General features: G+C 42.5%; 1 protein-coding gene across 1 annotated transcript in view; it reads left to right on the forward strand.

Annotated features, from left to right (window-relative positions):
• The window catches only part of LOC143767494 (gastrula zinc finger protein XlCGF66.1-like), an 87960-nt gene extending 84002 nt beyond the window's left edge, over window positions 1–3958 (forward strand). The window contains exon 7 of the mRNA XM_077255883.1: window positions 2810–3958. Within this exon, the coding sequence (XP_077111998.1) occupies window positions 2810–3720 (911 nt within the window). The 3' untranslated portion in view covers window positions 3721–3958. The remainder of the gene's footprint in view (window positions 1–2809) is intronic.
• The last annotated feature ends 10011 nt before the right edge of the window (window positions 3959–13969 follow it).

Genomic DNA, 13969 nt, shown 5'->3' on the forward strand with positions numbered 1-13969 from the left:
ATTTGAAAGAGACATATGAAAATATGAAACTGCTGTTCGAAAAAATCCAGAATTAAAAATATAACTCTAATATCTGTGGAGATTTGAAGGGTTATTGCTTTTTGGTTGGATTGCAACCTAGGTACACTAAGTTCTGTTTTTTCTTATGTGAATGGTAGGGTAGAGATGAGAAGTCTATCACTACTACGGATGAGCGAACCTGTGGAAGTTCGGGTTCTGGTACCCTACCAAACTTTAGTCCAAAGTTCGGGTACCATTACTGTACCTGAATGTCACGATTATGTAAAAATGTCAGAATGTGAAATTAGTTCTAGAAGGTACATGGCACTGAGACACACACTGCGGGCCTCCTCTTCTCTCTCTGCCTGCTTGTATGTGTGTAACTCGAAACCCCCACTAGAATCACTGAAGTTTTATGGTTTTACCCTGCAAATATCAGACTGTGAACTACTCATCCCTCCTCCCATGTAGTACTAGTTGGAACTGGTGTAAAGCCCTGAGTTTCTTTGTTTGATTAAAGTTATATATATCACGGCACTGATTTTGGCTAGAAAGTTAAAAATTATATATTCCGGATGTCCATCGGTAGATCTAGCACCCGCTGAAAGCGCGAGCAGCTAAACGCAACGAGTGCAAAGTGCGGATTTCTCAGTAAGCGGTTCGTGTAATTGCTCCGTATTTACACTTAAAGGAACGCCCCTGACTGGGGGAACATCATGAGCATGGTGTCTTGCTTATGCGAGGTTCACACAGCGAGTTATGCATGAAAATCGTTACCATAGATGTAAGAAAAGAGGAGGTTTCAGCTTCTAAGTGATGTCACCATAGGGGAAGTGCCTGGGTTTTGGGCTGTGAGATATATTAGCGAGACAGGATTCCAGCAGCATCTTGTGTCCAGGGTCCTGCTGCTGATGCAGAGGGGTGCTATGCATCTGGATGTATTTATTCTCCTAAACCACAGGCCAGCCAAGATGATACCATGACACAACGACCTGTAAGTTTTCTCTTTTCAATGTTAATCCTATTTTATTTGTAATTCGTAATGTACACATGATTTTGTCTACTTTATAATATCTTTTATACTTTGTAAACACTGCCTACCTTTTTTATGGAGTAAAATATATAATTTGCTAGCCTATCTCTGTGCTTTATAAATTAACTGTCACTTCCTCTGAAGTGAATTACGCTATAGATTTGGGTTGGCTCTGGACCCGTTAACCCTTGTGGAATCTGAGCTGGAGGCAGCATACTCTGTTCTGTGCAATTGGGAATCTTTGCAGCGCCGGCAGCATTGATAATTATTGTTCCCGCCTGTGTGGGAGTAATTATATCACCCTCGCTGCAGCATGCCCAATAGCCAGTACATAGCAGGCAGCCTTTCTGGCGACTAATTACCCTAGGTGCAGTACCTAATCTGACCTGAGGGCAAAGGGGGCGCCAGAGAGCTGCAAGTTCCAAACCGGAAGTGGGATATATATAAATCTCCTTCAGAAGGAACCAGGGGCAACCAAACAACCCCAGTTTGTGACAAATTGCTGTGAGTGGTGGGGACGATACAGGTATCCTCCCCGGGATCCATGACATATTGTTGGCAGCATAGTGTGAACCGTGACACTGAACTTCAACCTGAATCCTATTGAAACCAATAAGGACCCTCCAGTTGCTGGAAAATTCCTCTCTAGCGCTCTCTCAAACTGTAACAGTGACTTCTAGGAGATGTCTGTGTTCGGAATTCGCCACCGGACACTAGGTGTTCAGTATGAAATTTACATTTCTGGTTTTCTCATCTCTACTCACTACATTTGAAAACAATGGCCTAAATCTGAATCTCTTGTTCCTTAAAAAAAAAAAAAAAGAAAGAAACAAAAAGTAAAATGTACATTTAGTGAATTCTGACAAAGTATATTTACTTCCACTGTATATTCAACTAGGATTGATGACACAATTCCTATAAGCACTTAATAAAAATTTCTGCTGCGTTTATACCGTTGAAATCTACATTTCGCAAAGTTAGTGATGCGAAACTGAATTAAGGCATTTTTACAGGGACGCAAATAAGATCAGTGATGGATGATGAATAGTTTCAGGAACTGTTAAATCCATTTTAAAAAGCAGATTGGCAATCCTTCAAAAAGTTTTCCCTTTCTTTTCCTGGAGATCATAAATCTAAAAACAACATTGATATAGTGAGTGATCTTGTGAAAGTATACTACGCTATTGGACACAGCATGTTCTTTAAAATTTAATTTCTTGGACTCCCACCTGGACTTCTTCCCAGGTAATCTTGGGGCTGTCAGTGACTAAGACAGTGAACGTTTTCATCACCAGATTTCTACAATGGAACAGATGTTCCAAGATGAGGGGAGCCCCAGCATGCTGACTGACTATTGCTGGACCTTGAAGAGAGAGACCCCAGAAGCAAAATATTCCTATGAATCATCAAAAAAAAATTTCACGTGTACTGTATTTCATATAATGTTGACTACAATATTTTTTTTTTTTTTTACGATTTCCATAAAACTTGAAATGTGTCACAAACAAGCCCAACCTGATGGAAACATCTGAAAGCATATTAGAGTTCAGCACAAAAATATATTTAAATCCAGTTAATTTTATTTTTCTGAAGGAAACTTTTTTTTTTTTTATGTCAACCAGTGTGATAGACCTGAGTGAGGGCATCTTTTTGCGGATGAATAAAAGCTTTTGCTAGATAACATGCAATCTTTGTGGACATTTAATTTAAAAATATTGTAAAAATATATTTTTTATGGTGATTTTATTTAAAAAATATTTTTTTTACTTTTGACAGATGACCGTAAAAGGAGATCAGAGAGACAAGTGACATCTTCAATATCAAAATCAGATGTCCTTGAGATCACACATGATATAACTGAAGTGAATGCCATTATTCCAGATATTTCATCGTCTCTTCTAGGCAAAGATCTATCATCTGATCCTGGTAAACAGATCCTATCTTCTGATTCATCACAGACTGTTAAGAAAAAGAAAAGTCACAAAAGGGAAGTTAGAAATCGAAGTGATTTTAAAGCAAAGAAGCAATTTTCAAGTTTAAAATATGGAAAAAGCTTTAAAACCTCTCTTGTTCTGCATAAAAAAATTCACACAGATGAAAAAAGATTTTCTTGTTCACAGTGTGGGAAATATTTTAACCAGAAATCAGAGCTTGTGAAACATAAGAGAATTCACAGAAGGGTGAAGCCATATTTATGTTTAGAATGTGGGAAATGTTGTTCAGATAAAACAAAGCTCATTAGACATCAGAGAACTCACACAGGAGAGAAACCATTTTCATGTTCAGAATGTGGAAAATGGTTTGCAGATAAATCAAATCTTCTTGTACATCAGAGAAATCATACAGGGGAGAAGCCATTTTTATGTTCAGAATGTGGGAAATGTTTTAATCGGAAATCATGTTTAATTGCACATCAGAGAACTCACACAGGTGAAAAACCATTTTCTTGCTCTAATTGTGAGAAACGTTTTAACTACAAATCAAATCTATTAAGACATCAGATGATCCACACAGGGGAAAACCCATATTTATGTTCAGAATGTGGGAAAGGTTTTAATCAGAAATCCATTTTAGTCCGCCATCAGACGACTCACTCAGGGGAGAAACCATTTTCTTGTTCAAAATGTGATAAATGTTTTAACCTGAAATCAAATCTGGTAAGACATCAGAGAAGTCACACAAGGTAAAAAACATATTTATGTTCACAATGTGAGAAATGCTTTACCCATAAAACGCAGATTCTTAAACAAAAAATCTCACATTGAGGAGAAGCCACTATCCTATCTAGAAGAAGTGAACTAGAAAAAAAGTATTGTTTTGATCACAAAAAGCTCACACAGAGAAATCATGTATTTTGCCAAACTGAACTAGAAAACACCTAACAGACAATCCCAATTAAAGACAAAGTAAAAGAATGAAAAGAAAAATAGCGTAAACAATTTAGAACTCATATTAGAATTAACACATACAGCTACTAAGGCTAGTTTCACATTTGTGGATGAGGGCTTTGCGGAGGGCTGCGTAGTTCCTCCATTAAGCCCCACCCACTGCCGCACCTCTTCCATTCAGCTCCGCCTACATCGGCATGCGTCCTGCGTACCTATCTCTAAGGGCTTGTTTCCACTTGCGAGAAACACGTCCGTGTCTCGCATGTGGAAACCAAGCTGTGGCACCGGGACTTTGGAGCAGAGCGTGCAGCTCCATGTGTTCCTATGCGGCCGCACCAGAGCTTGGTTTCTACATGCGAGACATGGACGTGTTTCTCGCAAGTGGAAACAAGCCCTAACATTGGGTACCCAGGCCATGCAGATGTATGCGGATGCCTCCGCATGCGTCGTTTTGACGCTGCGCCGACCGCAACAAAATGCAACATGTTGAGTTCGGTGCAGGTCGGCGCAGCGTCAAAACAATGCATGCGGAGGCATCCACATGGCCTGCATACCCAATGTTAAAGAGAGGTACGCAGGACGCATGCCGACGTAAGCGGAGCTGAATGGAAGAGGTGCGACAGTGGGCAGGGCTTAACGGAGGAACTACGCAGCCTTCCACAAAGCCCTCGTCCGCAAATATGAAACCAGCCTAATAGACATTTTGTTATCTATAAAGCAAATAAAAATAAATATTCCTTGTGTGTTGAACATTTCACATTGTTACATATTTACTTTATTTTTCAGACTATAAGTCCCCCCACCTCCCCAATTTGGGTGAAGAATGGGGGGCGCGTCTTATAGTCCAAATGTAGCTTACCGGGAGTTGTGGTGGTGTTGGAGCGGGATCACAGGAGTTTCATGGGCTGCAGGGAAATGGATGCCAGAGGCGGCGTTTGCACGGATTAAGATCTCAGCTGGGCCAAGATCCCAGTCTGCACATGCGATGCCAATGGTGGCCCACAGCTTCAGGTTAATAGCTGCCGGGAAAGCAGGGAAGGGCACCCTCTTCTGCCACCCAGGACCCGTAGCCCCACTTCTGCCTCTGCTGTTTCCTGAGGAAGGGACCATGCCTCCTGTGACTCCGCTCCATCGCTGCCACCCTCCAGGTAAGATACCTTTAAATTCTGACTATAAGATGGACCCCATCTTATAAAATAATAATCTTTTTTTTCCTATTTTCCTCTCTGAAATTTGTTGGGCGTGTTAGTATAGTGTGTCTTATAGTCTGAAAAATACGGTATCTTATTAACTATATGGACAACAGTATTGCAACTCCTTCTGACCCCAAAATAAATATCCAACATTTCCTCCTCCCTCTTCTTCCTAACTCCCAATCTATGATCTGCCATTCATTAGTTTCTTTCAGTCCACAATATCCATGTCTGTCTGAACAAATCTATCATTTTTCTATATTAATATAGTAAATAAGCTTACATTGCAAATTACTATTTATATCCACAATCCATTCCTTCTTTATAGGAACATCTTGTATGATCCATTTTTTAAATCCCTTTCCGTGCTAAGTTTAGTACTTTTTATATCTGCTCCATTGGGAACGAACTCTCTTCTCTATACCCCCATAAACACATTCTTTGATCTATGGGGACATTGATGTTAAACACCTAAATTGTATCGGTAATGTGACCACACAAATTTGCAATGTAAAGCATAATCATATCATATGATAAGTGTCTCCCAATTTACTTAGGACACTCAGGGTCCCTTTTGGTATCCATCTTTGACAATCCCTCTGGAATCAAATTAATCTTATATGTAATGAACAATTACAAAAAACAGTATTATACAATGGATTTTTCAAATAGAAAGCAAAGGTACCTGTCCAAGTATTCTAGACAACTGTCCTTCATTTATTGGTTATACTTCTTTCTCCCATTTATCGCTTGCTGGAGCAGAGGTCTGCCCATCCTGTGCTATAATTATTGTACAGGGTGGGCCATTTATATGGATACACCTAAATAAAAAGGGAATGGTTGGTGATATCAACTTCCTGTTTGGGGCACATTAGCATATGGGAGGGGGAAAACTTTTCCAGATGGGTGGTGACCATGGTGGCCATTTTGAAGTTGGCCATTCTGGATCCAATTTTATTTTTTCCAATGGCAAGAGGGTCATGTGATACATCAAACTTATTGAGAATTTCACAAAAAAAAACAACAATGGTGTGCTTGGTTTTAACGTAACTTTATTCTTTCATGAGTTATTTACAAGTTTATGACCACTTATAAAATGTGGTCAAAGTGCTGCTCATTGTCTTGGATTGTCAATGCAACCCTCTTCTCCTACTCTTGACACACTGATAGCAACACAGCAGAAGAAATGCTAGCACAGGCTTCCAGTATTTGTTGTTTCAGATGCTGCACATCTCATATCTTCACAGCATAGACAATTGTCTTCAGATGACCCCAAAGATAAAATTCTAACGGGGTCAGATTGGGAGACCTAGGTGGCCATTGAACTGGCCCACGACGACCAATCCACTTTCCAGGAAACTGTTCATGTTGAAATGCTTGGATCGGACAGCCATAATGTGGTGCACTACCACATTATGGGTGTCAGGTCTGAGCATTCTTACATGAACAGTTTCCTGGAAAGTGGATTGGTTGTCGTGGGCCAGTTCAGTGGCCACCAAGGTCTCCCAATATGACCCCCTAAGACTTTTATCTTTAGGGCCATCTGAAGGCAATTGCCTGTGCTGTGAAGATGAGATGTACAGCATCTGAAACAATGGATACTGGAAGCCTGTGCTAGCAACACAGTAGAAGAAATGCTATCAGTGTGTCAAGAGTGGGAGAAGAGGGTTGCATTGACAATCCAACACAATGGGCAGCACTTTGACCACATTTTATAAGTGCTCATAAACTTGTAAATAACTCATGGAAGAATAAAGTTACGTTAAAACCAAGCACATTATTGTTTTTCTCGTGAAATTCTCAATAAGTTTGATGTCACATGACCCTCCTCCGATTGGAAAAAATAAAGTTGGATCCAAAATGGCTGACTTCAAAATGGCCACCATCGTCACCACCTATCTTGAAAAGTGTTCACCCTCCCATATACTAATGTGCCACAAACAGGAAGTTGATATCACCAACCATTCCCATTTTATTTAGGTGTATCTGTTAAATGGCCCTTTATTATATAACCTAGATATAAGTATTTTACTAACAAAACTATACCCATTTGTTTATTTTTCCAAAAATGTATTCCTGTTTCCCTCTTTAAGGCCTGATGTAACAATTTAAGCCTTAGCCAATGGTTTTTCTCAAACATGAATATGACCTCCTAACTCATCCACTGTGTCCTCCTCCTTCAATTTTGCTTCTCCAACAATTGTAATATTTTATATGAACCTTTTGCAACTCAAAATTCAAAGTCTCTCAAGGAAAAGTTTTAAAATTCCAATAAATCATTTTGAAAGCTTTCAGTGTTTAAAATTTTAGAAACCGAAAGACTTGGGTTTTCAGAAATGACTTTTTTCCGAAAACAATATTTGTGGGAAGGCAAGGAACTTGATGAGTCACCAAAGTTATCCAAACCTGACCATTTCATACGTTTTCAATTACCCAGTTGCGAAACCATGAAATAGACAAATTCAGAATTCCCAATCCTAATTCTTGTCATAGACTTCTGGAGGTGGAGCATCTTCATCTATTAACCTCTCCAAAAAAGTCCCTTGAATAAAGTTTCTTGTGATTTTTAAATGTTTTTTTTATGATATCTAAATTGGGCTATTTGAGAGCACTTATAAAATTGAGGGAAGAAGAATCATTTTATTTTTTAATCAGATATTTTTAATTAGTCTCCCCTCCCTTCTCCCTTTCTGGAATGATGGGCTAAGATTGTGTTTGCAGAGATCTCGTGTACAGAAAGATTAAGGCTACAGCAACATCACCTATTTTATACAGAAGAATAGCGCTATGTTTATAGGTCTTTGACCTATAGCTCAGACAAGGTCTTTGTATTTCACAATCTTCTATTTAAAAAAAAATGAACTGGGGCAGAAGTTGATATGTATGCATGTAACATGTAGGCGCATGTTCACGCTGATCACTAAATAGAAAAAACCTAAGAGAGAAGCAAAATGAGCAAATACCCTGCAGTAAATAAATAGCATTAGTGCATGAAAGTAGCATAGGGTACTTAGTTAACATTGTTTTAATTAAAAAAATAAAATTGTAAAGGGCATCCCACCTTGTCAAAGTGACCCTATTCGGGTTGGTCCTAACCTCTAGTATTAAAACCTTACCATTTGTCAAATGATGAAAATGTGAATAAGGGCTGAGCAGGACCAACTTATATTCCAGTTCATTTCTTTTGGTTTTGTTTTAGGTTTTTGCGCTCCCTTTTCTTTCAGTTTGACATTGTTTATATAGCTTCCCATGACTGGGTGTCCACTAGTCAGGGTCTCAGTCCTGCTCGGCCCTTATTCACATTTACGTCATTTGACATGTGTTAAGGTTTTAATACTAGAGGTTAGGACTGTCCCGAGTAGGGTCACCTTGACATGGTGGGACGGCCTTTACAATTTTTTTTATAAAAAACAATGTTAACTTAGTAACAATCGTGATACATCCATACATCAAAGCCTCCTGATGATCCGTGAAGGTGAAACGCGTAGAGGCGCACCATGACATCTTCAGAATGATGAGTATTATTCCTAGCTCACTGCTCCACTGAAATTTGTTCCTCATACCGTGAAATCGCCAGGGGGGCAGGTCTTTCCCCCCTTATCCAGACGCCTCGCAGCCGTCACTCATGGCCTCTGCGTGCCGAGCGCCGCCTCCTCTTCCTTCATTAGCATCCCCGGCACCTGTGCTGTTATTTTTTTTCGGGCATGCGCAGTTGCGCTGCCCTTCGAACTCACAGCGCAGGCGCCAGGGATGCTACTGAAGGAAGAGGAGGTGGCGCCTGGCGTGTAGAGGCCCTGAGTGATGGCTGTGAGGTGTCTGGATTAGGGGGAAAGGCCTGCCCCTGGGATGATTTCACGGTATGAGGGACAAATTTCAAAAGCGATTATTGCAGCAGTGCCAGGGACCAGAACTAAAAGAGCCACCTTGTCAGAATGCAGCATTAGTGCAGCACAAGGTGGCTATTTTAGTTACAAATGCCTAGGGGGAGTGACAGGTTCCCTTTAATCTTTTGCCAAAACCATTCAAGTCCTAAATGTCTAATGGGAATCTACTGACTCCAAGCCTGAGATATTTAATATTATTGTATGTATTTGGTATGATCACCAGTAAAATGATAGCCAAAGTTTTCCCACAGAAATCAAAGTGAGGCCTTGTTCCATTCGCCTTATGGGCAGTACAGTTACATCTAGGAGTTCCCACCTTGCCTCCATTCGATATTATTGCATCAAGTACTCCATCCACACTATTGCTTCAAGCAAACTTGTAACTGGTCATCCAAATTAGAGAAAGGTGGACCCCTGGATGTTCGGATCTGGCGGGTTCAGCCGAACAGTAAAACAAAAAAAGGTTTGGGTCCGGGTACTGTTCTGGTACCCGAACTCAAACTTTTTTTTTTTTTTTTTTACTGTTCAACCAAACCCTGTCACTTGAATGGGGGGCCCGAACATCCAGTGTTTGCCACACTGTCATGTGCATGACGGCGTGGCAAACACTGCTTCTGATTGGCTGTAAAATACTTACAGCTGGTCAGGCAGTTGCGGTTCCCATGCTGTCAAATGACAGCGTGAGAGACTACTGCTCCCAACCAGCCTAGCCCTGCTGCTGCTAATAAGTGAGAGAAGGCGGCTGATATGAGTATTCATCACTCATCTACTGCGCTATAAATAAATTAAAAAAACTGAATGGGTTCCCCTGTATTTTTGATAACCGACAGGCAAAACTGACTGCTGGGGGCTGCAACCCTCAGCTGTCAGGATTGCTAGTTTCACATTTGCGTCTAAATCCGCAGCGTTTAAAACGCATCCGCAAGTGGTGGAAAAAACGCATGTAAACGCGTACAAACGCGGCGTTTTTTTGACGCATGCGTTTAAAAAAACGCCGCGTTTGTACGCGTTTACATGCGTTTTTTCCTGCGTTTGCGTTTTTGGTGCGCATGATGACAAATTTCAGAAGAGAAAAATAAAGATAACCAGACACCGCCAATGGGACTACAGAGGGCGTGTGTTATGGAATCTCTATATATAGACCCTAGGGCTACTGAAATTTTTACAGTTTGCTACTGTATCCTGTGTCATGATGGATCTTCGCATGGAGAGCTTTTATTTCAACCTGGATTTCAGCTTCAAGCTGTTTCTTGCCTGTGCTTTCGCTTGGGAGCAAGACAGAAATCGCCAAAGATGGAGAAGAGACAACGTAGGCGTTTTTGGAAGCACCCCATTATTGAACTACATGAGAGCCGTGGAGCCTACCACACGCTCTATGCCGAGCTTAATGCCAACCCGGAGAAATTCCAGGAATACACACGAATGTCGCAAGACTCATTCCTGGATTTGTTGTCTCGTGTCCAAGGAGCCATACGGCTCCGTAAAGCTATTCCAACCGAGGAACGTCTGCTGGTTACATTAAGGTACGTTCAAAATCTAAACCAATGACAGTCCAAATTAAGTGTTTTCTGACATGTATTTTTTGGGTATTTTCCTTTCTTTCTTGAGCGTAACCACACCATAAAAAGAATAGATTGTAATGGTTTTTGTGTTTGTTTTTCTTACAGATTTCTGGCCACCGGAGAGGGTTTATCATCCCTCCACTTCCAATACCGGCTTGGAATATCCACCCTGTCCGGAATAGTTGCGGACACCTGCCGGGCTTTATGGAATGTACTCTGGGAAGAATTTATACCCCTACCCACCTTGGACATGTAGCTAGAAATTGCAGAGAAATTCTGGAGTGTGTGTGATTTCCCCAACTGTTTAGGAGAGGTGGATGGAAAGCACATTCACATTATCAAACCAGCCAGAACAGGATCGGAGTACTTCAATTACAAAAAATATTTTTCTGTTGTGCTCATGGCAATAGCCGATGCGAACTGTCACTTCATCGCCGTGGACATTGGAGCTTTTGGCCTTGGCAACGATTCCCAGACTTTCAAGAACTCGGATATGGGCCGCCGTGTGTATGGCAAAAATTTCAATTTTCCCCCACCACAACCTCTTCCCAACACTCAAGGACCACCGATGCCATTTGTTATGGTTGGGGATGAGGCCTTTCAGATGTGTGAAAACCTACTGAAGCCCTATTCCAGTCGGGATTTGAACCACACTAGAAGGATCTTTAACTACAGACTGACCAGGGCCCGAAGAACTGTAGAGTGTACCTTTGGCATTCTGGTCGCTAAATGGCGCATTCTTGCATCAGCCATAAATCTAAAAGTGGAAACAGTCGACGAGGTGGTCAAAGCCTGTGTGGTTCTGCATAATTATATAATGGTTAAGGAGCAACCCCACATTGAACTTGATGAACCAGTTGCACACCCACTGCCCGATTTCCAGCATCACCCGTTGCGGTCAACAGCGGGGACCAATTTGCGGCCTTTTTTGATTCAGATATTGGACGTGTGTCATGGCAGGACAATGTAGTGTAAATGTCCTGTTGTAATTCGATCTGTACCAGTTATTTTCTACAATGATAATATTTCTCATTAATAAACTTTAGTTTTGGTTGAGTTGACCGTGTCTCCTATCTTTTTCCTCTCCAAACCCAGAGTGTCCTAAACTTCCAATATTTGATCTGTATGTAATATCAGTTTTTATAATCCAAAACCAGGAGTGGGTGATAAAAGCAGAAGTGCTAGTTATTATGTTAATATCATAATTTAACTCTAATGGTTCCACTCCTTGTTTTGGCTTACAAATACTGATATACAACACTGGCCACATACTGCTAGTAGTGGCAGCCATGTTGCTTTATTGGTAAGCTTGTTGACGTCATTGCGTCATGATTCTCTTCTCCTGTATCCATTGGACACAGGATGAAGAGACAATCACTGTCACACAATCTATACTCATCAAGTCAGGTGTCAGAAATAATTAATTCATGATAAACATATACAGGCTCATGAATTCACTATTTCTGACACCTGTGCAGGTGAGCATAGACCACCATTGTCCCTCAAGTTGTGTGTAATATAAGAAGAGAAAATGGTGGTTATACAAGGTATTTCTCTAATCAACAGGTCAGGTGTCAGAAATAAAGAGTTTTTGACACCTGACCTGTTTAGTAGAGGTCTGCACTGTATTTCCACCATTTTCTCTTCAGAGTGGCACACTAAGCACAGACCAAAAGAGATTATGGAGATACATGTAATATTTTCTGGGCCACCTCATATCTGTATACTAAAGACACATAAAGCTGCAGTCTTTTTATTTTTAACTAGTGGAGATATGATGTGGCCCAAAAAATTAGTGTGTGGCGAAGTTTCATGGCGCACGGTGTGTGTTGCCGGCGGCAGAAGACACAATAAACCAAACATAATTGTGGGAAATCAAACTTTTTTTTATTTTGTTAACAACTGAAAAAATTTTTTTTTTTACTGCGCCGGCTTGGGGTAGAGTGATGTAAACGGGGGTGTGTGAAGTACTGAGGCCTGGCTAACCGTGGACGACGCAGAGGTGGCAGGAGAAGGGGCAATGAAACTAGAAGGGTCTGGAAGGAAGTTCGGGGATGGGGCTTGACACATGAGAGGCTTCAGACGCACTGGAAGGGTGAGACAAACCTGACATTACAGACACATTGGGAGGTGAAGGGAGAGGAATGCTAAGAGTCCTCGGTTTTTTAGTTTTTGGTCCTTTTTTTGGCTTGCCTGGTTGTGGGAGGTCTTGGTGGGCTCATATGGCGTGGTGGCGGGTGACCTGTCAGGGTCTGGCTGCACTGTGCCAGAGTTTATACCGCTCGTAGAGGGTGCAGCCATGCCAGAGTGCATAGCGCTCGTAGAAGGGATGGACATGCCAGGGTCCTGCTGCATCGTGGAGGAGGCAGTACGGAATGCCATGCCAGGGTCCTGCTGCATCAGGGAGGAGGCGGTACGGAATGCCATGCCAGGGTCCTGCTGCATCGTGGAGGAGGCGGTACGGAAGGCCATGCCAGGGTCCTGCTGCATCGTGGAGGAGGCGGTACAGAAGGCCATGCCAGGGTCCTGCTGCATCGTGGAGAAGGCGGTACGGAATGCCATGCCAGGGTCCTGCTGCATCGTGGAGGAGGCGGTACGGAAGGCCATGCCAGGGTCCTGCTGCATCGTGGAGGAGGTGGTACGGAAGGCCATGCCAGGGTCCTGCTGCATCGTGGAGGAGGCGGTATGGAATGCCATGCCAGGGTCCTGCTGCATCGTGGAGGCGGTACGGAAGGCCATGCTAGGGTCCTGCTGCATCATGGAGGAGGCGGTACGGAAGGCCATGCCAGGGTCCTGCTGCATCGTGGAGGAAGTGGAGGAGATCCAAGCAGGAGCAGCGGATGTCATGGTAGTGGCGGTGGGATGTCCAACTGCACTCGGCATGGTTGTGGTACTGTAGTGGTGTCCGGCTGTGGAAGGAATTGAGGTGGCGGTGCAGTGGGATGCAGCAGAGGTGGACATCAAGCGTGACAGTGAAGGCACAGGTGGATATGCCCCCACTGTCTGCTGAAAATACCGACTCTGCTGCATAGCCTGCACGTAAGCAGCATTGCAGGCCTGCATGACACTCAGCTGGAGATCAGGAGTAAGGTGTTCCGACATGCCCTGCTCAATTTGATTAAAAAAATGATGTGCTGGCCTCTGGAGATCGGCTTTCACTTGATCAAGGCTTTTGCTGACCTCCTGGATACGTGCATTTAAGAGGTTATGCGAAGCATCCATTCTGTCACCCAAAGCCTTGATCGCATCGTGTAAAACCGAGCTCAAGTGCAAAAACTCGGGCATGAGTGACCTGTCCGAAGCCCTCTGCCGCTGCCGGGATGAGCCCAAAAAAAGGGGGCAGTGGAAGAGGACTGCGAAAGGGGAAGACCTGATGGACCAGCTCCCTGGTCTCCAGTTAGTGTGGAAG

This window comes from Ranitomeya variabilis, chromosome 4 (assembly GCF_051348905.1).
Source record: "Ranitomeya variabilis isolate aRanVar5 chromosome 4, aRanVar5.hap1, whole genome shotgun sequence".
In the NCBI taxonomy this organism is placed as follows: Eukaryota; Metazoa; Chordata; class Amphibia; order Anura; family Dendrobatidae; genus Ranitomeya; species Ranitomeya variabilis.